The 26,210-nt window shown below is 41.6% G+C and overlaps 1 protein-coding gene across 3 annotated transcripts in view; it reads left to right on the top strand.

The window, feature by feature from the left end:
- SLC9A7 (solute carrier family 9 member A7) overlaps positions 1-26,210 on the top strand; it is a 77,058-nt gene that overhangs the window by 36,619 nt on the left and 14,229 nt on the right. For 2 of the 3 annotated variants that reach the window (XM_059836005.1, XM_059836015.1), the window contains exons 4-12: positions 443-519; positions 1,523-1,635; positions 2,980-3,085; positions 3,373-3,514; positions 10,164-10,269; positions 10,612-10,700; positions 10,816-10,929; positions 13,380-13,491; positions 14,898-15,051. In XM_059836005.1, the coding sequence (XP_059691988.1) occupies positions 443-519; positions 1,523-1,635; positions 2,980-3,085; positions 3,373-3,514; positions 10,164-10,269; positions 10,612-10,700; positions 10,816-10,929; positions 13,380-13,491; positions 14,898-15,051 (1,013 nt within the window). Of the gene's footprint in view, positions 1-442; positions 520-1,522; positions 1,636-2,979; positions 3,086-3,372; positions 3,515-10,163; positions 10,270-10,611; positions 10,701-10,815; positions 10,930-13,379; positions 13,492-14,897; positions 15,052-22,106; positions 22,167-26,210 lie in introns of all 3 variants that reach the window. The other variant, XM_059835995.1, reaches the window with a different exon arrangement.

Here is a 26,210-nt window from a genome sequence, read left to right as displayed (position 1 = left end):
TGTCCTGCTACAAATTGTTTTGGTCATTCTCAAATAACCAAAATGCAGTAAATTATGCTGAGAAGTGGACACAAACCAGAATCCCAGTGGGGATGTGCCAGTCGCTGAATGGCAGAAGGGCCCAGATTCAGCTCTTGCTTGAAGACACCATGAATTGGTGCTGGTTTTTAGTGTTGCAGCTAACTCTTACATCTCTTATGAAAACATCTGTGTGGAAATCTTCCTGTCAATAGGCTCCATGTAGGATTTAATACATCATTCAGATTTGGTTTATTCAATTTACTGAAGTTGGACAGAATTTATATTGGAGTAATGGAAGCATTTCTCTGAAATGGAGGGGTGTTTCTGTGTATTAATGCAAGTATAGTAGTGCGATGTATGTTTTTGAACAGGTGATATAACTTGTTTTAAATAAGTATTTAAACCTTTTTTTCCTATGCAGAGACACTTTTTCAGGAATTTGGGGTCCATTTTGGCTTATGCCTTTTTAGGAACAGCAGTGTCTTGTTTTATTATTGGGTAAGTGAACTCTGTGATACCAGTTTCCTTCTATGCTAAAGTTTAAGTTGATAAAGTGTATGTTGAGCCTTCTAGATTGCCTCAATTTTGTAATTTTTTTGAGGACTTTATCTGTGTATCCTCCAGACAAAATGCAAATGTAACTTTTGCTGAGATTTATCCCACTTCTAAACAATACTGTCCCTTGAAATGATTCTGTCAAGTTTGAATCACTTGACAAGTCCACAGTACTAAAGAGCAGTGTTGAGTTTTTGATGTAACGGTCCAGTCCAAAACAAAACCTTGTTAGACTCTTACTGGAATTGACTTTAGCTTGAATTGTGGGCACTACTTGTAACAAATTTTAGCTATCAAACTTTTAGAGACGTCCCTTTCAGTACCCACATGTGTGCACGTGCTCTCTCTTTCTCTGTGTGTGTGTATATATATATATAAAATTTTATGTGTATATGTACACACACATTTAGTTTAAGATAGCTGGTAACATTAGTTTACTTGCATACAACCTCTTATGCTGCTAATATTACTGTCTGGTGTATGGATATTCTGAAATACAGAAATCCTGAATTGTATAGGTGACCTTGGTTTGTCTCTCAGAGAATTTCACTAGAGAAACACTTTGAAGGCTATTCTTAGCTCAGAGCTTTTGGCCTATGTACTGTGTTGGGAGAAGCCATACTGAGGGGAATTTTTAGCAGGAAAATGTTCCCTTTGGTGGAAAAAGGAAACAACCTGTAGATTCTGTGTACTAGTTGTGCAAACAGATTTCATGCTTTGCTTACCAGTTTTAAATGATATATTCTGGATCGTATATCACTTGATTCAGTTCACAGGGAAAAGAGGGAAATAAATTTTGACATCTTAGTATTAAATTGTGGCAGTGTCCCACAGAGCTGTAGCATAACCAAGCCTGCCTGAAATACTGTTCCTTGTGCTTTTCCTTTGCCTGTCTGAAATGCACCAACTTGTTTGACTTGGACTGTTTTATCCTCTTTCTCTTCAGGAATCTCATGTATGGGGTTGTGAAACTAATGAAGTTGGTGGGTCAGCTCTCTGATAAATTCTATTATACAGACTGCCTCCTCTTTGGAGCGATAATATCTGCCACTGATCCAGGTAGCTTGCTGAATATTTTTTAATAACCTTCCGAAATAATCTTATTGCTATGATTGTTGGCTGCATAGCGTGAAGATATTAACAGCACTTTTATTTTCAGTCATGTTATGCTAGCATCTCTGATCATCTTCTCTGAAATGCATGCAAATTGAGTGTTGTGAAAGCTGTTCTCTGTTGGTTTGATGCTGGACTGGTATGATGTGATGGTATGTTTGGGGAAAAATGTAACTTTCCTGTTCAAATGCTCTAAATATTTTTTTTTCCCTAGTAGGTTTTTTCTTTAGTGTGCATCAAGACTGCAAATAGATGAAATTATTACTTTGTCTGGAGAGCAGGACTTCCTTCTTTAGCTACATTGCTTGTGACATTGGATAATTTAAGAGCAATATTTGAGGCTTTTAGGCTCTTAAGGTGTGGGAATTTTTTTTCCTCCTTCAAGGGGACTTCATGTTTTACAAGTTTAAGCAGAAGAATGCTTTTCTGGCAAAGTAATTTGAGCTTTTGCCAAAATAATCTAGTCATCCTTCAAAGTCCAGCAGGCTCACATTGGTGTCCCTGCTTGACAGGTCAGTCTGGAGAGCTGGTGTGTGTCAGGGGTCAGGGTAGGGAGTGGCGAAGTATGAAGCTTGACATTTACAACAGCATATTTGAGGTGCTCAGTGATTTGTGAGAAAATGGGAAGTAGCTCCTGTGATTGAGCTGAGCTCTGAACAGCTGGTGGTTGCACACAATTTATGCAAAAAATCACCATGTGATTTTGAAGCTCATACGTGGAAACATCTTCAAGATCATGGTCTTTCATCTCAGACTGAAGTTTCTTGAAAGGATAGTTATAAATATTTAGCAGTCTTGCCCTTTTCAGATTTTGTGCAAATGTGCTGTCCTGTAGCATAGTGTATGCTTTGGGGAACACTTAGGAGTATTAACACTATTTTACAATGGCTGAAATAATAAAGCTATACCAACAACCCATACAGCCTTTAAAAGTAGCAAGAGCTGCACAATGTTTTGGTGATTATCTTATATGGAACATGTTCTACAAAAAATATCAGGGCTTTGGTAGAAGTGCTTTGTCTGCCCCATGCCCCTTGATCATGGGGGCTTTCCTATAAACACTGTGCAGATGGGAGGACAACAGAGCCACCCCCTAATGGAGCTGCCCTAAAACTGATGGTGGAATTGCTTACTTGGAGATAAACATGACTAGTCTGTTTCCCAGTTAATTTTGATCCTGTACTTAAATTCCTGGGTTTTATTGCTTTAAGCAAACTGGAAAGTCTGCTCCATCAGCTTGCACAGTTGTTACTGAAATCAGCCAGTGTCATTTTTCTTTTCTTTCTATAGTTACCGTGCTAGCAATATTTAATGAGCTGCATGCTGATGTCGATCTCTATGCCCTTTTGTTTGGGGAGAGCGTGTTGAATGACGCTGTTGCCATTGTATTATCTTCGTAAGTAACTACCTGAATTTCTACTCTGAAATTACTTAATTGCTTTTGGTATTTGTCTAAAATAAATGCTTCTTCTGAGAAATGATATTCTGAATTTAAATGGATTTTCTTGGACAGAATTAATAAACATTCCAAACATTTGCCAAGATCCCTCATGCATACATATAGCAGAATGGTAAATTTGCCTTCAGTATGTGATTGTCTCTCTGTTGCTCAGGTGTTGCTGTTATGGAATAAATTTTCTCTGATGCTGCTTCTAACTTCTCGTTGTGTTACTCTCTTTCTAGATCTATAGTTGCCTACCAGCCAACAGGTGAAAATACCCATGCTTTTGATGCAGCAGCATTTTTCAAGTCTGTTGGTGTTTTCCTGGGAATATTCAGTGGTTCTTTCATGATGGGAGCAGTGACGGGGGTTGTGACAGCTCTGATATCCTTTTTCACGGTTAGCTTTTCCAGACTAGACGCTACATTCAAGTACTAACAGGGCTTACCTGCTTCCAGCTATAGTGATGTTGACAGTAGCTTGTTTTAGTCTTAGGATGAAGATGTGATCAGTATTCATGTAACCATTGTCTACAGAAAGGCATATAGGTACCCATAGAAATCACCTTTTTCCAATATAACTGTGGCCACACTAGAAATTTTAGTGATGTTGCTGTATGCTGCAAGCCAAGGGGAGGCCCTGAATGGGCATGTCCTAATGTTTAGTTTCTTTTTAGGAAATTAAAAAAAACAAAATTTGTTTATAATTATTAGGCTTGAAAGACATCTCATATCATAACTGGTGTTTGATTCTATTATCAGCAAAATCATTAATAGCTATTTCTGACCATGCAGGTTTCTTTCTGAAAGTCCTGCATTTAACCTTTCTGCTGGAAATCTGATGTCATCTGTCTTGAGTAAGACTGTATCTCTACCAGAGTTAACACCATAACATGATGTGCTTTGCATGACCTGTCCTGCTCTCTTGAAGCTTACTGCCTCTATTTGATTATAGCTCTGAGGTGCTCAGTGAGCCATCTGCGTGGGTTTTGTTTTAGGCTCAGGTAGTAGACCTTATTAAGCCTGACCTGCTCCAGAAATTGTGATGCTTCTTCAGGAAAAAACAAATTCTTTGCTTTTTAAACTAGCTAGTGTATTTGTACACATCCCAGTTTTCAGAAACCTAGGCAGATCAAAGCAAACTGATCTAAAAGGGCTATAATGTGATATTTTATACAATAATCAAGAAGTTGTGATTCTTCGTCTTAATAATGTCTCAACCTTGTCTTATTATATACACACTGTGCAGATTTGTTTGACATATGTCTGCATAATATAACCCTTCAGGTATAAGGGGAAGATGTGCTGTGATGCTTTAATGTTTGATCTTCCAGTTCCACTGTTCTGCAATCAATGTGGCCCAAAACCATGATTCTTTATCTGGCTTTTAGGCTACCGGCTGTCCATAGCTCTAGCTGATCAAATACTGTTGCTGTGTTTTCTGACTTGCTGGTTGACTAGTAATTATAGTTGAAATGCATTCAGATCATTGTGTAAAATCATGCTTCTGAAACAGCAGTTGATTCTTGCTGTTTCTAATGTTTGCGTTCAGCAGGGTCCATGAGGCTGGGAGTGGGGAGGCTGTTCACAAGACAGCCTCTGTGGGTTGGTGTTTTTCTTTAAAAGTAAACAACAAAACAAACAATCCTTAAATTGTTGCTCAGTTATACAATTTTAACTATTTTGTTTTTGAAAAATACTTAATGTCATGCAATACTGTGGAAACAAACTATAAATTTGCATTTTACTCTTCGTAGCTGATTAGAACCCATAACTTAAGTCATGAATGAAGTGACTAGATTATTATTCCCATAGCTGTGAGGTACCTATAACTACCTCTCTGAGTGAGGGGATTCATGCATTGTCCTCTGAAAACAGACAGAATACTTAGTTTCAAAATGTGATGCAGATCACAGAATCACAGAATCATTAAGGTTGGAAAAGACCTGCAAGATCATCAAGTCCAACCATCAACCCAACACCACCATGCCCACTAAACCATGTCCCACAATGCCTCGTCTACAAGTTTCTTGAACACCTCCAGGGAGGGTGACTCCACCGCTTCCCTGAGAAACCTGTTCTAATGTTTCACCACTCTCTCAGTCAAGAAGTTTTTCCTAATATCCAGCCTGAACTTCCGTTGGTGTAACTTGAGGCTGATTCCTCTTGTCCTGTCACTAGTCACTTGGGAGAAGAGACCAACACCCACCTCTCTGCAACCCCCTTCAAGGTAGTTGTAGAGAGCGATGAGGTCTCCCCTCAGCCTCCTCTTCTCCAGACTGAACAACCCCAATTCCCTCAGCCGCTGCTCATAAGACTTGTGCTCCAGACCCTTCGCCAGCTTTGTGGCCCTTCTCTGGACACGCTCCAGCACCTCAATGTCCTTCTTGTAGGGAGGGGCCCAAAACTGAACACAGGATTCGAGGTGCGGCCTCACCAGCGCCGAGTACAGGGGCACGATCACCTCCCTGCTCCTGCTGGCCACACTATGTCTGATACAGGCCAGGATGCTGTTGGCCTTCTTGGCTACCTGGGCACACTGCTGGCTCATATTCAGCCAGCTGTCAATCAACACTCCCAGGTGCTTTTCTGCAGGGCAGCTTTCCAGCCACTCGTCCCCAAGCCTGTAGCGTTGCATGGGGTTGTTGTGACCCAAGTGCAGGACCCGGCACTTGGCCTTGTTGAACTTCATACAGTTGGCCTCGGCCCATCGATCCAGCCTGTCCAGATCCCTCTGCAGAGCATTCCTTCCCTCGAGCAGATCAACACTCCCGCCCAGCTTGGTGTCATCTGCAAACTTGCTGAAGGAGCACTTGATCCCCTCATCCAGATCATCGATAAATATCTTAAACAAGACCAGCCCCAAAACTGAGCCCTGGGGGACACTGCTTGTGACCAGCCACCAGCTGGATTTGACTCCATTCACCACAACTCTCTGGGCTCGGCCGTGCAGCCAGTTTTTTACCCAGCGAAGAGTGCACCTGTCTAAGCCACGAGTCCCCAGCTTCTCCAGCAGAATGCTGTGGGGAACAGTGTTGAACACTTTACTGAAGTCCAGGTAGACAACATCCACAGCCTTCCCCTCATCCACTATGTGGGTCACCTGGTCATAGAAGGAGATCAGGTTGGTCAAGCAGGACCTGCCTTTCATGAACCCGTGCTGGCTGGGCCTGATCCCTTGGTTGTCCTGCACGTGCCCTGTGAGCGCCCTCAAGATGAACCTCTCCATAATCTTCCCCGGCACCGAGGTCAGGCTGAGAGGCCTGTAGTTCCCCGGATCCTCCTTCTGGCCCTTCTTGTAGATGGGTGTCACGTTGGCAAGCCTCCAGTCGTCCGGGTCCTCCCCTGTTAACCAGGACTGTTGATAAATGATGGTGAGTGGCTTGGCAAGCTCCTCCGCCAGCTCCCTCAGTACCCTTGGGTGGATGCCATCAGGCCCCATAGACTTGTGTGTGTTAATTCAACTTAAATTATTATGTCTGTTTTCTTAACTTTAATGTTTAAGTAAAGACAACTAACTTTCTTTACTCCTTAGGCATGGCCTTCTGCTTCACTTCATTTCAACCAGGCAGATTCTGCCATTTAGGAAGAAAATACAAAGTGGTACAATACCTTAACTATTACAAAAATAACCACAGACAGTGAGGCCAAGACAGCTTGCTGAAAGCCAGAACAAGTCCACATATATTATGTGGTAATAATTATCTGAGTAAAAAACTGGCTGGATGGCCGAGCCCAGAGAGTTGTGGTGAATGGAGTTAAATCCAACTGGTGGCCGGTCACAAGTGGAGTCCCCCAGGGCTCAGTTTTGGGGCCGGTCTTGTTCAATATATTTATCGATGATCTGGATGAGGGGATCGAGTGCTCCCTCAGCAAGTTTGCAGATGACACCAAGTTGGGCGGGAGTGTTGATCTGCTTGAGGGTCGGAAGGCTCTGTGGAGGGATCTGGACAGGCTGGATCGATGGGCCGAGGCCAATTGTATGCGGTTCAACAAGGCCAAGCGCCGGGTCCTGCACTTGGGTCACAACAACCCCATGCAACACTACAGGCTTGGGGACGAGTGGCTGGAAAGCTGCCCTGCAGAAAAGGACCTGGGGGTGTTGATTGACAGCCGGCTGAATGTGAGCTAGCAGTGTGCCCAGGTAGCCAAGAAGGCCAACAGCGTCCTGGCCTGTATCAGAAATAGTGTGGCCAGCAGGAGTAGGGAGGTGATCGTGCCCCTGTACTCGGCTCTGGTGAGGCCATACCTCGAATCCTGTGTTCAGTTTTGGGCCCCTCACTACAAGAAGGACATTGAGGTGCTGGAGCATGTCCAGAGAAGGGCGACGAAGCTGGTGAGGGGTCTGGAGCACAAGTCTTATGAGGAGTGGCTGAGGGAATTGGGGTTGTTCAGTCTGGAGAAGAGGAGGCTGAGGGGAGACCTCATCGCTCTCTACAATTACCTTGAAGGGGGTTGCAGAGAGGTGGGTGTTGGTCTCTTCTCCCAAGTGACTAGTGACAGGACAAGAGAAAATAGCCTCAAGTTGTGCTGGGGGAGGTTTAGGCTGGATATTAGGAAAAACTTCTTGACTGAGAGAGTGGTGAAGCATTGGAACAGGCTGCCCAGGGAGGTGGTGGAGTCACCCTCCCTGGAGGTGTTCAAGGAACTTGTGGACGTGGCATTGTGGGACATGGTTTAATGGGCATGGTGGTGCTGGGTTGATGGTTGGACTTGATGATCTTACAGGTCTTTTCCCACCATAGTGATTCTGTGAACAGTTCAATTTGGTCTATTATATGAAACAATAATATAATTTTTTTCCTTACCTTTCTCCCACCCTCCTCTTCTTCCAGAATGATGAGCAGAGGTTATAGTTTCAGATTTAATGAAATGTTTTGGTATGACTACTTACAATAACAAGAAGGGGAATCAAGAGTTTGATTTACAAAGTTGTCAGAAAAGACTGGAAATGAGGAATCTGTTCTGACAAGGGCTCTTGTCTAACTTCAGGGGAACAAGGTTCAACCTCTTACTCTCCCAGGGACTAACTGTGGCTATCCAGTTCCCCAAGCATCCATGAATGCCTCTTGAGCCAGGCACTGGGATAAACTTGCAGTGGAATTATCAGAGTGCTTTGTTGTTGCTCTGGTGGATGTTGCTACTGAAGAAGTACAATGTTACAAAATGGGTCTGTTTAGGAGGGGAAAAAATAATCTAGCTCAGTGTAATAGTACATGCTCAAAAGTTACAGAGGGATGGTTTATATGGAGGAGTGACTGTGTGGAGAATAACAGCTGTTGATAAAAATGCTGAGTTCTATATTTGGTGTAATGTCAACTGTCATGGATATATATTTTTTTTTTTTATGATGGTTTGGGCTTTTGTTTAGAGTGCAGCCTTCTGACAAAGTAGGGTTGCAGTTGGCAGTGTGGCTGGACTATGTGTTTCAGAGCTCTTGCCCTCCTCCAATTTAGCAGAGAATGCCAACAAGAAGTATGTGCGGGTGGGGGGCGGGTGGCTGGCCTCAGGATTGCTTCATCCTAACCAGGCTCCCATTGAAACACTACCAGCTCTTTGCCTCTGGTGTTAATTCCTTGTGGCTTGTTGCGAATGCCATATTCTGTGATAAAGCCCACAGGAGCCTGTTTCCGCTGAGTCTTTTGGGCTACCTGACTGCTGCTTGCAGGAGGCAGTCAAGAGTGCTGTGAGCCCCAGACCTCCCAGGACCTGTGAATTTCCTTGTGCAAGGTGGTGCTGTTCATTGCTTTCAACATCTATATCCCATATGGAGCCATGATTCCCCATGCAGCAGTGCTGCCGTTAGCTTTAGATTGTGTAGGGCTGCAGAGCCCAGGATGCAGCTGTCTTACGCATGGAGACCAGTGCTGGATGATGGTGCAGCCTTGATGTGTCCATTGAGGTATCCATTGCCTTCATATAAGCAGGGGAGAGCACTACCACCTTACTGTTTCAGGTGTCCTTGCTGTGCCCTTGCTGTCCTCCCACTTGGATTTCAGAGAAGATTGTGCTAGTTGTTAGCTTTCAGAAAGACCAGGGATCTCTTCACCACCCCTCTTAGCACATGGTTTCTTTCTGTGTCTTCTAGTAGAGTTGTGCATGGCTGTCTGCACCTCAGGTACAGTGAAGTGTTCAGTGTTTACCTGTGGCCAGAGTAGTGATGAGGAAAAAAACCCCAAAATTCTATAAATATGTGAATAGCTTTTTTGAAGAATGTGAAAAGCTATATTGAACACTACTGAAATCTGTTCCACTTCTTCAGTAGCTGTATGAACTGTTAATTCAGTGTGTGTTTGACGTTCCTCAAGTTTTGCTCTCCTCTGGAAGATGAACTTGTTTTTTCTTCCCATTGAAAGACTGAGCTGCTCTGAGTTGGCTTTTACTCTAAAACACATCAACACAAGGAGAGGAAATATATTTTGTTGTAGGTAGGATTTGTTTCGCCTCAAAAGTACAGAAATAGCCACACTTGCTGAAAAAGACTTGTCAACAAATCTGAGCAGAAAAATTCTGATAAATCTACTTCATCTTATGGTTGCTGTAGTCAAGAATAGCCCTGTGAATTAAATGCTTCTGAATGTATTTCATGCTTTATTTAAAGATGGGGGGGATCTTTATGGCGGGGTGTGTGTGTGTGTGACAAAACCCAAAACAACAACCAAAAACCCCACAAACAAAACAAACCACAACAAAAAAAATCCCCAAGACACAGAATCTAAAAGAAACTCCAAGTATATATCCTTTCCCTCCTGGCACTTTTCAGGGAAACGTGGCATAGAGTAAGATATTACCTCAAAGAGGTGGAGCCACAGTCATGCCATGGATATGTAGAAAAAATACCCAAAACTGACTGTTGCAAGGGGAGACCTTGATTCTGAAGTTTGTCTTGATGTGGTGGAGTTAATGTTTTTCAGCACTAAGTGTTTTGTTTTCCAACTAGAGTTGGTTGTTAGTGCATAAACGTGTTTTTCATAAATACTGGGTACAGAGAAGCCAAAGGATTTATTTTTTGATCCCTTAACAAATGACTTAACGTGACAAAGTTTACCAAGTTGCACTGCTTCCCCCTGCTGGAAACGGCTCTCTTCTTCTTGATGTCCTGGAGCACTTTCTTGCTTGCAGAAGCTTGTGGATTTACTGGTGAGTTGTTGGGATTCAGGCATATGGTGAAAGAAGTCCTTGTCTGTCTTAGCATCAATTTTTCCCCTTTCTCATTGGAACTTTCTGATGAGAAACAAGATGTTGGTGCTTTAAGCTTTTCTATGTTCTGTACAGTGCCATCAAAGGTGAAGCTCACTGTGTGGCTTTTAAAGCACTGGTTTGGTTCACATGCCCAACTACCCCCCGATTCCAACCTGAAATCTAACTCAGCTGAAAATAAGGTTCATAAAATCTCAAGGTTAATTTAATAGAACTTGAAGGGTAAATGTGTTGAGCTTACACAGTAAACGGCCTGATTTTTACATGTGATTCTGTTCACAGGTGTGGTGGCTGTCCTCTTCTGTGGAATTACCCAGGCGCATTATACATACAATAATTTGTCGGTTGAATCAAGAAGTCGCACTAAGCAGGCAAGACTGTCTTTCACCTTTTGTACATTGTATTGCTGTAGTATTCTGTGTATGATTTGTTTTTGAAAAGCAGCTTTATTGCTTGGCCATTAACACATGACTGTTTTCTCCCTAGCTCTTTGAGGTATTGCACTTCCTGGCAGAGAACTTCATATTTTCTTATATGGGTTTGGCACTGTTTACTTTCCAGAAACACATATTCAGCCCAGTTTTCATCATTGGAGCTTTTGTATCCTTTTTCACTTTGTGTGAGGTTTCTCTGTCTTATGTGCCTGAAAACTTGTGGTGTCTGTTGGTTCTACCAAATAGAGGATGGAGGTTGACCTTAGTTTGCTTCATGTCTTGCATGCATAAGAATTTTGAGAACAATCTTTGGCTACCCCTTACATCAAATCCCAAAGGCCTCTGTGCCACATAGATGTTGGCTCTGCACCTGAGCAAGTGTTAGAAGTCACATAATTTCAACAGCTAAATAAATGAATATGCTTTAATGTGTGACTTAGCTATTGGCAGCCAGCAGTGCTTGCGTTGCTTTTGTATTTAAACTGTAGGGGCCTAGAAAGGCTTAATTTTTTCTCTTCACTTCCAATGGTCCCTTGAAGAAAACAAACAAACTTCAAGTAAATACAGAGGATCGTGGATGAACAGAATATCTTTGAGCAATGCCTCAAAGGCAGAGGTCAAGTTCTTGGGTGATGGGAGGAGGAAGGAACTGGGCTGTGGTGCAGACCATGACATGAAGGTTACATACTGCTGAAAGGTGCTGGTGTTGGAGGTGGGTGTCCAGTTACCATTGTTGCTGGCTGATGGTACCTGGCTCTCGAATTCCCCAGAACTGAACACTTTTGTAGTAGTCACACTCGTGTAAGCTGGGAATCAGCTAGATTCCTCTCTGCACCCCACTCCTGTTGAAATAGCTTATGTACCTATTTCTTCACTATATTCCTGGCTGCTTGAAAATGCAGAGCAATTAAAACTGTGCATGAAGCAATGGGAACTCATCTTCCAGCCTTGATTATTCTTTGCCTGCTGCAGGCTATTGGCAATGAGATAAAACCCAGTGAAAGGACATATAAAGATGGCTTAATCCAGAATGTACTTCTTTTTTCTTCTTCTTTCAACTATTTTCTCTCATCTGTGTACTGCTTCCAGGAATTTATCACATTTGTCTTTATTTTCCTTTGGCCATTTACTTTTTTTTTTCTGAAACAGTAATAAATTTTCTCCTGTGTCTCCTCAGGTCTGTTCTTCTGACCTAAAAAAAAGCTCCAGAGCCCTGCAGCCATCAGATAAAGACATGAACAGAATAATTGCATCTGGTATACTAAGCATTGTAATTTTTCATCTTTCCTGTGGCCTTCTGTCCCGTCTCAGGTTACACTATCTGTCTTGGGTTTCTTGTCAGTATTTATTTTGTTCCTTTCTCTTCCTACCCGCCGACCTTTTATTACATTTTTCACGTCTTTTTCTACCACTGCACTTAACCTCTGTTGCCTCTTGAGTGTTTTCCTACCTTTATGAGGAAGGTAGCTAGTACTAGCACCTCAACAGCTACTGTCCCCTTAGAGTTAACACCTTGTGGGAGTGAAATGTAGAAGCATAATTAGCTGTTGAAAGAGAAAGTTTGGACTGCAAAGGCACAGCTAAAGCCTCAGCGTTATTGACAAAATCCTAGCCATTATTCCTACGTACATTGGTCACGATGGCTTCTGATGTCTGATTTCTGCAGTCTTCAAAAGGACTATAAAAGTTGTTTGGAATAATTATATGAAGTTTTTTGAACAAAGTAATAATAAAAATCCTATTTTCTTAGAGACATAATTTCCTGCAGATGGTATTGCTTTACTTTAGCTATGGCAACAACCCTGTGGTATCTAGAGCTCTTACACGGTTTTATTTCTTTTCCATAAGAGAGCTGTTTCATTCTTCTAATGTTGTTATCCCAGCAGCAAATGATCAGTGTGTTTTGGGCTTCTGGTTGTGTTGGTGTTTTACAGTATTTCAGTACATCACTCTAGTTTGTCCCAAAGTGTTTCTTAGACAGTGGAGGGTGTATTCAGCTTTCTTCTTCACTGGAACCACTGGATGTTTTACACCATGGTAAGGGAGGGAAGGAGCTTACCACCTACTGTCATGAATTTCTGCAATACTCTCTTACTACTCTTTTTGAACTTAATTCTAGTGCTGACAAGCGGTTTTTGGATTTATCATCTTAGTAACTCTGTACTCTTACGTGCTTGCCAGCCAGTATGAGATTTTTGCCTCTGCAGGAGCCGTAATGAGGTGGCCACTTGCTGGTCTTACGTTGGTTTTCCTTCTGTACATGGGACTGCATTTCTGTTGGTCCAAAACACATAATCGAATGGTGGTGGTGATAGTTGTTTGAAGTGTGAATTTTTTAAAGTAAAGTCTTCATTTGTGCAACTGGTAATTTTAATACTAGGTGTAATTTCACTGTGCGTTAAAAAACTTGGTTCTATTAGTTAAAATTTGCATTTTGTGCTATGAGTTCTGTATGCACATAACTGGTGAAAGTCTGTTTTATATAGACAGAGATAACAAGAACACTTGATATCATGATGTAAACCTCTCACTAAAACAGAAGCTTCATGTTAGAGCCAGGTACCCAAGAGTATATACCTCAGGAAAGTGAAATCCTTAACCCTCAGCTGTGAACAGATTGCAATCTTTTTGGGCAGAGCTGCACACATATACCCTCTCTCCTTCTTGTTGAATCTGGGCAGAAGGCATAAGATCAGCTGGAACTTTCAGCACATGATGATGTTTTCAGGTAAAAGCAAAAATGTTTGGTAAAGCGAAAAATCTTATTTTTAACTCAATCTTATTTTTTTATCTCATAAGCAATTTATAGTACTACCTTCTGCTTTTATAATCCACATCCATGCATCCTGAATAGAAGACTTAAGGTTGTTGCAGTGTGCCATCATTATCTTTCAACATTTACAGAAAGTGTGTCATGTCTGGGAAGAGTGACATCTTGAAATGCCAGCTGCTGGTGGCAAGCAGTCACCTTATGTTGGGAGTAGAGTATTTTCATTTGAAGCACATCTGAAGGGAATGGGGGAATTGAGATGCATCTCTACCAGAAGGTTATTTCTAGCTGAGATGATGTACACGTTGTGCAGAAACAGGTATCTGCTGAGAAAATCGAGGCGTATTTATGGCTGCCCTCTCCCACTTAGTTGGAGAAAGTGAGGTATTTGACTTAAACTCCCTTACGATTTCTGTCACACAGATAACTGTTTAAATTTGTCATTTAAAGTAAATCATGGAGTGTGTGTCTGCATGTCTAAACATGTGCATCCTCAAGAAGTGCCAGGGATGCCTCTGTACACAAGAGGGTCTAAAGAAGAGGGAGCCAGGCTATTTCCAGTGGTGCCTAGTGACAGGACCAGCGGCAATGGGCACAAACTGAATCACAGGAGGTTGCTTCCGAACATCAGGAAACATTTTTTTACTGTGTCCAAGCACTGGCACAGGTTGCCCAGAGAGGTTGTGGCATCTCCATCCTTGGAGATATTCAAAAGCCATCTGGACGTGGTCCTAGGCAACCTACTCCAGGTGACCCTGCTTGAGCAGGGGAGTTGGACCAGATGACCTCTAGAGATCCCTTCCAATCTTAACGACTCTGTGATTCCCCTAAAGAAGTCTGCAGGTGACCAAATGCATGGCTTGTCCTTACTAGTGGAGTTTCATAATCAGGAGGGAGGGGGGTTGGAATATAGTCTGCCTGTGAACATGTTGTTAACATCAATATTTTTCCAGTTGATAACAATTTCATATCAAGAACTCATACTTCAGTTATGGAATCAACTGGAAAAGTGTGCGTTTTCATTCGGATTGAGGGAGCTGCTTGATTTCCGTAATACGTTTTGCTGTTGTCCACAACTTATTTGGTTTTGCATTTTTTTCCTGTTAGTTTCTGGAAATACTTACACCTTTTCTTAGCACTTGTTGATTCTGTAAGTTACAGAAAACTACCAGGCCAAATTATGTTCTAAGTAATTCCGGGGCATAATTTGTCAGGGAAATGGAAGGAATTAAAACTAGCCAGAGTGCAGTGCTTTCTGCCTGTCACTTTGTGTCTGCATGGCAGGGAGGGAGCAAGGAAAGATGCTGTGTATAAATAGGCATGGTTGCACTTCTGAGGTTCTGCTATTTCCTTCTTTCACATAGGTCTCAGGGGAGCCATGGCATTTGCTCTGGCTATACGAGATACTGCTACCTACTCACATCAAATGATGTTCTCAACAACTCTCCTCATAGTCTTTTTCACTGTGTGGATTGTCGGTGGAGGAACAACTCCCATGCTGTCATGGCTGAACATCAGGTCAGTATGCAACTGTATGCTAGGGAAACATCACTTTTCAAGTGACAACTGTGCTAATCGGGCATAGTCCTACAGAACTTGTTTGATGCTTGCTAGAGGTGTTCTAGGTATTTAGAACATTGTTTTATAGAGGAAGGTGCTAGTGCAGGCTGTTGAAGAAAATGTACTGATGCTGCTGGGATTCAGCCTAAAGCTCTCTGATGCTCTACAAGTAGGTATCTAGGTCCATGTCAGCCCAGTAGGGCTGAATACTGTTGCCTGATACAGCAGTCCCTATATTAAAAAGAAAGTATTAATCTATCGGGTCCCATATAAACTCCTCTTCCTATTATACTAAGACATTTCCCTGCCTTTTGGCTCTTGGTAATGGCCCTGTTACGTTTTTTAAGTTAAATAGAGTCTTTAGTGGGTGGTGCAAAACTGAAGGCACTTTAAACATCTATCCAAACAAACCTGATGTTATCTGAACGACTGGGATAAATGGGACCCTGCTAGTCTTCTGGGTGTGTTTCCTCCTGCTTTGAGGAGACCTGTGAAAATGGTAAGTAGCATGATTACAGGCGTTTGTCTGTAAATCCTGGCCAATACCTAGTACTTTTGGACTGCAAGTATATTAATATTTGAGGATACTTATCAACAAAAGTGCTAGAGAATCATGCATCAATCATTGTTAAAGACCGCATATGTTACCATTCTGTGAAAGTTTTGGCAGTTGGGGGGCAAAGGTAAATAAAGTGGAATTAAAACAATACACGCTGTACAAACCCTTCAGTGCATTTTTCATATGTAAATTATTTGTGCTTTTTGGCACTCGAAGGCTTACTTTATCTTGCTTTTTAATTGTGCTAACCAGGATTTGTATCCCATTGTCTTGTGATAAGATAGGAAAAAACAATCTTGGGTAAAACCAGTTTCGGTCTTTGGAAGAACTGATCATTCTTAGGGACTGGTGCTGCTTTTGGAGAACTTAAGTGAACCACTTGTGGCCATAGGTAGCAGGTGCTTTCTAGGTTGGCAAAAAAAAAGATGGATAGGACTCCCAGAAATGCTTGTGAACTTTTCTCATTGAAGGTAGCATGCCTCTAGCCAGAGACAGGCATGTGATTTACAGTATCTCAGCTCTGACTAACAGCAAACATTGGGAAATCATGGTTTCCTTTTTTTTGGTGCCAAATGAATCCATTTCTGTCCTTTAAAACTGTCTTTAAATGCAATTTCCAAATGTTTTAAATGCAAGTTCCAAATGTTTGGTTAGCCATGTAGTCAGGCTCTCCAAAGGTCATGTCACTAGCACTAGCAACAGGTAATGCAACACCTGGTGTGAAGTCAACAACAAAAACGATGCCAGTGCAGTTGTGTTATTAATGATCGTGAGATTCCACATCTTAATAATATTTCTAAGCTCAGCCTGACTGGTTTCTGTTCCCACGTGAGAGCTGTGTAACGACTTTAAAAATGTGTTTCCATTTGGCACCTCTGACAACAGAAGGAGATTTCTGTCTGGTGGTATATAAGGAACAACGGTACTAATACACCTCCACAAGCAGGGCAGGCACGGTGTCTGTATAACCGGCAGTGTGCATAGACTGTCCAAGGCATGGGGTACAAGGGAAGAGGGGATGAGTTCTGGCCAGCAGTACATAGGTAAGAACACTGCCTGCAGTCTGCTTGCAGTGGCTGAGCCAAGTCTGGCAAGACCTGCTTACAGCCTCTGCAATGGCCGATGTGAGGATATCCCTGGTCTGATCTCCACTTGAGTGGATTCCAAAGGATCTTCCAAAGCATGGCTGCAGCCAGGTCTCTAATCGCTCTCAGCGTAGGTGCTGGCATCTTCTGCCCTGCTGCCTGCACCTCTTCTGTTGAGGGAGTATAGCTGGGTATTTCCTTCAAACCTTGTCATCCAGCAAGGGACAGGATGTGCTGCTGAACAACTAAGTGAAGAGGAATTGCGTTCAGTCTGCCTATATCAGAATGCAGCTTCTGAGTACAGTCAACCATTACCACTGCCACAGGGCTCTTTCAGTCGTCGGCAGTAGGACAGGACTGAATTCTAGCATGTGGCCCAGCTCCTGGCCAACTGGAAACTAGTTCTGAGGTAGCAGCTTCTCCCTCCCTCCATGGAGCCTAGGAAGCAGTTTGTGGAAGCATCCAAGAATATGCACTTACTGCTTTATCAGGACTAATCTGGTTCATTAATGAGACTCCATGAGCCTGGCTGATGAATTGCTCTTGAAGGGAGAAAGGGCTAACACTGTATCCATTCCAGGCTTGCCCTTCAGGTAGGCTGTGCTAGCAAAAATCATTAATGTGGCCAACAAGGCAGAACAGCTGGGAAGGCTATGATACCATTCCTAGAGGAGTAGCTGCCAAAAGGCAGTTGGCTGAACCACAGTTTTGAGTGTGTAGTTGTAGTTTTTTGGGACATCTACCCACCCTTGCTAGTAAGCAGTAATTTTAACTGTCATTTGTTTGGTATGGTTGACAGCAAATAAACGGTTAGCTTCCCTGTTAAGGAAAGGATATAATGTAAACAAGGGAACTCTACATAGTAAGCATTTTAGAGAACTGCATGGGTCTGCCTACAGCTGCCTTGATAGGCACGGCTCTATTAATGATGGAGGCTGCACTTTTTGAGACCACATGAAATCAGATTTGTGCCAGGAGGTGGCAGCTGTGTGCAGCTGATCGAGAATTAGAAACTTGGTGCTGGTAAAGTACCCTCTGTGATCGAGCTTTCCATCAGAAAGGGCTCCAAGTCCTGTATGACCTTACAGATTTAAGAAAGGGACAAATTAGTTTCCAGCTGAATTTTACAAATATGCTGCTTTTCTCTTTTCCATCCCTTTCTACCCAATTGAAGAGGTAGGTAGGAGGAGATGAAGATGAGATGCTGTCCCAGTGCCTTGTTCAGCAGTACAGTGTGTAGTGCTGATGCAGTCCTGAGGCTGTGCAGTAGGTAACCTGTCCCTGGGGTGGTCTGGGATGCTTTCTGAGCCTTGGCCATTAGGTTAGATTGCAGGAGGCTGGAAATAAGTAGTGCTCCCATACAGGATTATTTAGCAGAAAAGAGGTTAAAAGATAAAAAGTGGTTTGCTTCCTAGATAAAGTGAAGGGATGTAGGAAACTAATGCTATTTGCGTGTTGGACTTTAAATGTCAGGATTTGTGTGGACTCTTAAAAGTCCAACTCTGGTGTGAAGTTCATGCCAGTTGTATCCTGGTTGACTTTGGCTTTCGTGGAAGGAAAGATGGAAAGCCAGTCAGCCATTACAAAGTCCTCATGAAGTAGTTGGTCTTGCTGCAGTGTGGAGGTGAGGAGAAGACAAGGGCCTGCTTTAATGAAGAGTCGACCAAGCTGACTGACCCTTTAGGCTGGTTTAGCTTGCCTGGTTATTGTGTGGCCAAGTGGCGTTACTTTAATCCTGTGGGTACTGGTCTGCCCAACAGTGGGGTTTCTGGCTGGCACCTTCAGTAGTTCCTGTGGGCTGCAATGGGCTGAGTTTCTTCTGTAGGAACTGCAGATGCATGTCTGTTGTACTGGGCAAGTCAGAGGAGCTGCTACAGACGTCAACACCAAAGGGTCTGATTTAAGGTTGTGCCTGCATGATTTAAGTAGAACAGTACCAGAGAGCTGACTCCAGCCAAGACTTTCAGCCTGGCTTGATACCACTATGTTCACTGGGAGGCAGTTGTGTGCACGCACAGGGCAATGCCTATATAAGGATCCAGAATTGCTTTGCTGTGGCGCAGAGGCACATGCCTCTGGCTGTACCATTAATTGCACAGCAATTGGGATGCATGCTTTGTTCTTTACTTCTGGTGGTCCTTTCTCTCCCATGATGTGAAATGCATTAAAAGTAGGTGAGAAATGGAGAGGCTGTGACATGAAAACTAAGTTTTGGTAAAGTAAAAAGTAGTATAAGAAGGAAAATGAGCAAAAATGCCCTCTGCCTCCCCTTGCTCTGTTCTGAATGTCTCAGTAATCAGAAGAGCAGGTATCTTTCCAGATAGGGTATGTTATTAGTGTACCTGGGTCCACCGATCAGGCTTAAATGTACAGCTAAGCAAAGGACCTATGGTTTGTAGCAGAGACTTAACTTTAGTTTACTGCTTAACTGGTTGGGAAAGTGAGGTCATGACAGCAAAATCAGAGTAAAAAATAATGGGATCTTTAGATGCTTCTGGTTTCTGCCACTTGGTGCTAAGCAAGTTAAAAATTAACACCAGACACTGGAGTTAAAACCATGATGTCAAGTGTTTGAATTTCTTGGCTGTCTATCAGTGAGACGTATCCAAGCGTGTGAGTGGTAAACAGTTATACTTTTCTAATAGATTTTTCTTAGAAACTAAAGCATGACTTGAATATTAAAATTATAGTCTCATCCTTTGAGACTAAAACAAAGAAACAATTTCCTGCCTGAATTTTTAACAGTTTCAGCAAACTTGAGAGGCCTGTAAATCAAAACCACTGGCAAAGTTCCTCTTTTCAGAAAAGTAGCTGACTTATCCTTTCCTTTATCTGTCACAGGAAAAAAGGGAACTCCTAGTATTTGTATTGTAAAATAATGTTTTTTCCATTTTTCATTAGAGGTTATTGACCTGGTTCTTTTTATGTTGAATGAAGCAACATGTAGATTAATACCTTCTCCTCCTTCATAAACTGCTTCAAATGAGGAAGTTTATGTTTATTTTAATGAAGTAATTTCAGTTAACAACCTCTTTCTAAATCTTGATGTGAGCATTATATATTTCAATTTAAAAGATTTTAGGTATCGTTCTACCAGAAGAGTTAAAGGTTGCACAGACAATGTCAACTTAGATATGTAGTGCCTTATGCCTGACTTTATAAATACAATCTTTTTAAGAGCTTTTTATCTAGTGGGTTTTTATTCTCTTTAAGTGAACAAACTGAAAAAGAAATCTGGAAACACTAACTCACATAGGTAGGTAGCTCACAGAACAGCTATCTGGGATGGTGGTAAAACTGAGAGCTTGGTGGAAGTCTCAGATTATACTCTATTATCTTATCCAGGGTGGTCCAATGATAAAATGTGCATTTCTTAAATACCATGCCTTATTGTGCTGTGATGCCAGGAGGCAAGTGTTGATGCTGGGATCCAGCCTTGTGTTACGTCCGGGACTGGGGTGGGGGATGCCTGATAGGAGGTCACGTCCTTCAGTTTTGCACCCTGTTTCCATTATTCTACAGCTTAGGTCCTTCACTTGAGTTTTGGCCTTTCCTAAGCCTGCCTTCTAGCTACTCTCTGCTGCCCTTAAAGGGCAGATGCACAGACACAGTTTCTGTCCCTTGCCCTCTGTTGTGGGCTTTCTCCTTTTTCTGCACTGTTTTCTTCAGTTGTCTTTCCCTATCTAGTTTTTTCCCATCTTCCTTCTTTCTCAATCTCTAGTTTCTCATCATCAATCTTGAATCTCTCTTAATGGAGGTGCAATACAGCCTCTGAATCTCCAGCCTCACTCCTCTGGGTTTTTCCCTTGGTAGGAAACAGTTTGCTTCCTCTTTTGGATGTTTGAAAGTAAGCATGTGAGATGCTTCCTTACCTCTGTTCTTGTGCTCTGAAACATAGCAATTCACACCAGAGAGAAGTGTGGGGAAGGCCCAGACCTTATAGGAGCTGGGTTGAGATACATCTAAAGCACATGGGTGATATGTATTTAACTGCCAGGCTCTGGCAAACCTCAGCAGGCAGTTTCAGGAGTCAATATCTTGGTTAGGTCAAGTAAAGGATACCCAAAGGTACCCTAAAACCAACTTGAAACAACTTTTCCTAATTCCAGGGTTTTTTAGTGATTAGGTTTTTTTTTTAAACATGGCAGTAGGAATTGTCGTCTTTCTCAGCCATCTCCTGAGAAACAGTTGAACTCTTCCAAAATAGCTAAATTTTTCCAAAAATGCTGCACTCATTATAGACATCTGGGAAAACTTCAGTATACTAACTTGGCAAAGATACAGTAAAAAGAAAGAAGTCATAGAAGGGAAGTTATTGAGCAGTTTTTAATTTTAGTTTTTGCTACATATGCAGAGCCATCTCAGCATTGGCCTTTCAGAGCAGAGTGCTCCGACCTGGAGTGTGTCGGTATGGGAGAAGAGCTATTGAACCAGGAATCCAAAACAAATCTATCCAAAGTCTGGTATTTGCCTCGGCCTTCAACAATTACATGAGTGCATGCTCTTTGTACCGCAAGCTATGGCCTTAAATATTTGGTTCGTGAAGATGTGATCCTGCAATCAGGATGTGTACACCTGTTCTTTGTAAATTGAGGCCTCAGTGGATTTCTGATAATCTGGGCTTTTATTTCACATAAGCAGTATATAGTTCATGTAGCATGCCTTCATGGAAAAACAGGGAGGAAAAAAAAAAAAAACAAACCACAAGCTGCTAAGGAATTTACATGGAAAGTACTAGAAACCAAACATGCTTTCACTTATGTTTTTGGTTTTTTTAAGTACAATTGAAAAAGGCAAAGCAAGGAGAAAAAGCACACTCTGCTATGACTGGAGACTAATTATGTTAAAGATTGTTAGTCAATTGTTAGTTAAACCAACTGAGTTATTTAGTATGCATTGTTTTGGACTGCTCTGAAACTAGGCAGTATTGATGGCCTCTCTCACATCTGCATAGCTTCCTGTGCTTACTTTCTCTAATGACTTTTTCTCTTTTAGACCATTTGCAGGTCTGAAGTGGTAGGAATTGTCTTAGATCAGCTCTGTCTCTGTGTAGCAGCTCTCTTGAGAGCTATTGAATCTAATTTTCTGTGGGAGGTAGCCTGTGATGAACACAGGTGTTTTGCCAGCCTGAAGCTGAACAATTGAATAATATTACTGGACATATCAATCATAAAGTGCTGCTGTTGTTAATTTTTATGATTTTTGTCACTTTGTCATTGTTCTGCCATTCTTATTCTTGTATGCTTTGTCTTTTTTTTTAATTGGGTAGGGGTTTTTTTGTTGGTTTATTTTGGTTTGCTAGGGAGCTCTGTAAAGCTACTGTCTCATGAGCATTTTGTTACTCACATTCCATTCTTGTACTGTACCAGAGTTGGTGACCGTGTTCCATCGGTGGAAGAGATGAGTGAAAGCCGCTGGCTGTATTTCAGGTGACACTGTGCTTTCCTTGATACCAAATTAACCTGGTGCTTGGCTTTCTTCATCTTTATAACACTAAGCGTGTGCTCTTTTTCTATACTATATGGCATGCTGCTGCCGCTTCTCCTTTTCTAAAGAGTGCTGTAGATGTTGCTCAATTCAGAGTCTATTCTCTTCTTCTGAGCTGGGAGGGTGTGGGTCACACACCATGTCTTTAGTTTAAAAAAAAAACCAAACCAAAACCACAAAACACCATATCCTGTCACTCTTGTGTATGGGTAATTAATGAAGCAAAACTAGTGTCTCTGGCATGGGAAGACTTGAAAGCTTAGAAATATGGCTGTGATCATATGATCCTTAATCACAGGTATTATTAAACGTTCTTTGGGGTTATTTCATACAACTGTTCAGGTTGGAAGGGACTTCATAGATGATTTAGCCCAGCCTCTTTGGGGATGTATTTTAAAAACTGAGGGTTATCACATTGCTTTATAGGAAGATGCTAATAAGAGTGGGTATAAACCAGAATCCTAGTCTTCTCCAATTGATGGTTTCTAGAACTGATACATGAATAGAGAGAAGAAAGAAAAAAATAATCTGTAACTGGCAGGTATAGGAGAGTATGCATGTATGTGTGTGTATATATAAATATATACAGAATATTTATATAAAGAAAACTCTTTGGAGTGGGGCAATGGTAAGTTTTTAATGTATCCTGTCAACTTTAAGGTTCCCAGCCAACTACTGGATTTGCCAGAGATGCAGCATGCTAGCTTGTTCAGAGAATTTGAGAACTATTATCTACTAGAATTATTCTTGGCTGTTGCCACAGTAATTACATATGCTAGAGTGTGATAAAGCCTGGTATTTTGGTAACTTGTCATCTATGTGTTGCAGGGCCTTGGAAAGGTTTTTGAAGTATCAGAAGAAATGGTCCCACCCATTTCAAAATGACATAGTGGAAAACTTGGAGTTCTATCTGCTTCTTCTACCATTCCTTTCCATACATTTAGTTTCCACTTTGTGTTCCACTTTTTGTGTATCAACCATTTTCTACCACACTTTAAATTACTGAATTATACATAGGCTTAGTGTTTGAGGGATCAAATCTGAGTAACTGCTTTCCTGTGTGTGACGCTGGAGTTGTAGCTGTGGAATACGGACCAAGAAGGTCAGGAGTCAGTTAAGAGCAGAAACGTGGTGCTTTGGTATCGGGCATTAGGAGCTCAATGGTAGTGCCTTTGCTATTACAGAGCTCTTAAAGCATGAAACGCCTTTTATGCTTTTTAAAAAAAAAAAAAAGTATTTTAATTAGGGAGGAGTTAAGAAATATACTTAAATTGGATTAATTTTTACTGTAGCATACTCTCATTTACAGATTCCAGTAAACTTCCCAAGGCAGAACTAAAGATGGCTGAACTGTATATACTAGTAACTGTGTCTGTACTGAAGTATTAAGGTATCTATTGAATACTGAATTGATGCCAATGGGGAAAATAGATGGATTTTTCACCAGTTTTGGGATATATATGCATTTTGACAGCTGAAAGACTGCTCATGTTCTTCATCTGACATCTGCTTTTTAAGAATGACTTAGTTGAATTGCTACTGTACACCCTCAGGGAATCCACACAAGACTGCTGCAACGGGCTTTCAAAAAGGGTGGAGGGAAAAATGAAGATGCTTGCTGGCATCTGCACTGCCCTGGCCTTGGCTGTCCTGCAGCCAACGTGCCCCTCAGTCATCACGCAGTCTGTGCCTCTTCAGGAAAACGCTGGTTTCAACTAGAGCTTGCTCACCTGTGTTTCTGCTAGGGGGTTTGAGCAAAACACTACAAACATTAGCAAGGCTACCCTTGCTGTGGCCCTGATCTCTGAGATATCAATCCAGTAACAATTTTTCTTAATTTAAAAACTGGTTAAATAAATGATAAGTGATACTGGCCTTTACAGCACATTTAAATTACGGGAAGCTTTTTAAATGTACTTAAGGATGTGAGATAGATGTTTTTTTTTCTTTTCTCTTAACCACTAGAAAAAAAGTTATGTTGAAGACATACTTGCATCAGCTTTACTTGCACTTTTAATTATGGAAGTAGTTAAGTAAGGATGAAGTAACTAAATGTTTTCTGTGCTCATCTTCACTGTAAAGGACATTAGGAGACACTTGACTGGTTTTTGGTATTGCTTTGTTTTGGGTGATAAAGATGACATTTTCTTACATATGTGGGGGCAGGGCCTGCAAAAACGTGATGCTTGTCATGAGACTAGGGTGTATGTACCTTGAAACTTAAACAGGCAGACTTGCTACAAAAAAATAAAGCTTCCTATACAATTCATGCTAAAGTGGAGGATAAGAGACACAGTAGGCTGGTTGAAAGGTACAAAAAGTAGATATGGGAATTCAAAATAGTAATGTATTTTGTGTTTATCTGTGAACTGAGGAACGCACTTTGAAATATGAACTTAAAAAAAAAGTGATTTATAGAAAAGAATTAATTATAAATACTAAAAAAATAAATTCACCTGAAGAATAACTTTGAAAAACTATTTAAAATGGACAAGCGTGTGTCAATGTACTACTTCAATATTGAAATAAACGTTTGTAGTAAGAATTTTTTTCAAAAAGTTGAACAATTTTAATATAGAAAAGCTCTCTTCCTCTTCAGCAAAACAGTGAACCCAAACACCTGACCTGTGATGTACTACGACTTTTCGTTGAACAGTATGGTCATCCTGCTTTGGTCTTCCACTAAGCCCCCTTCCCCTGCCTAAGGGGAGTTAAAATCCCCAAAACAAATGCACAACATTGTAAGTCAGATAAAAGCTGAGACATTCTGAATTGTTTGGTTTTCTGATGTACTGTGAAGTGAATGGGTAGCCCAGTGAGTTAAAACTATTTAGAGAATGCAAACTATGTTCATCTTCTGGAACCAGCTTCTTGAACCTCCCCAGTGTGCAGCTGGTGTTTGGAAAGCCACAAATGTTTTTCTTTTATGTGTATTTATAAAGGAATGTGCAATCTTATATATATTGCCATACTGAGCGGGTTTCCTGACATTGCTTATCAGCTTTCTGCATGAGGCTTCATTAGGTAACTCATTTGTCTGCAGAAAACCTTTCTTATCATGTCTTCACTGCTTAGTGATAGCCTAAGCAGTAACATCTAAGCCCTTGTAACCTTTCAGAGCTCTTGTGTGTGGCATTTTATTTTAGCATGTGTTACAATCCAGTATCCAATCTGTCCAGTGTTCCCTTAAACTGGCGAAGCTTTTTAGTCTTGAGGCTGGTCAGTGCCAATGAATTCCCAATCCAAATGTGCCTCAGGATTAAGATGATGGATGTGGAAGAAAGAAGTGATGAGGAAAGAAAAGAGACTCAGGAAAAAAATCTAAGCAGAGGACTAGGTCAGCACTAGCTCTATATGAGGCTGCTGCAGGCTGTCTTAAGAGTGGCCTTGTGGATTTTCCCTGAACTATGTAAGTCATGTGAGGCCTTGGATTGGCTGTCAGTCCATAAGGATGACCTAAAACTTTAGTTCAATGCCTACTTTTCTTCTTCTGTTCTATTAGAAAGTGTTGCCCTGGAAGTTGATTGAAGGTGTTCCCTTTTAGTTTAATCCATGCCATCTTCAGTGCCTGAAGGTAAATCATGTCTGGATCACTGCTTGCCTTATGGAAGCACATGTCCCTAGGACACACAAATGATATGGTCTTACCAGCAAGGTTCTGTTGGTTTCTGGTGATCCTCAGGGATGATGCATAAACACCATGGCTAGAAAGACCTGAGACATAGTTTAGGTAACAAAGAAACTGCACTAAACCAGCTCAGTCCCTTCCAAGAGAGGGGAAATGAAGAAGTTAGCCATTTCAGACAATATGTTTGTGTTATTGCATCCATTATCTGACACTTATTATGCAACACGGTAGGACTGAAACACAACACTTTTGAGACTGACAATCTTACTTAACACTTGAGGTTGGAGGTCTAGGTTCTACAAGACAGCATAGAAATTAAGGCATGAATAGGATTTAAAACTAGACAAGTCTAATCTTA

This window comes from Gavia stellata, chromosome 1, assembly GCF_030936135.1.
Source record: "Gavia stellata isolate bGavSte3 chromosome 1, bGavSte3.hap2, whole genome shotgun sequence".
Lineage (NCBI taxonomy): Eukaryota > Metazoa > Chordata > Aves > Gaviiformes > Gaviidae > Gavia > Gavia stellata.
The sequence above is the reverse complement of the archived record's forward strand: the minus strand, read 5'-3'. Positions and strand labels throughout refer to the sequence as shown.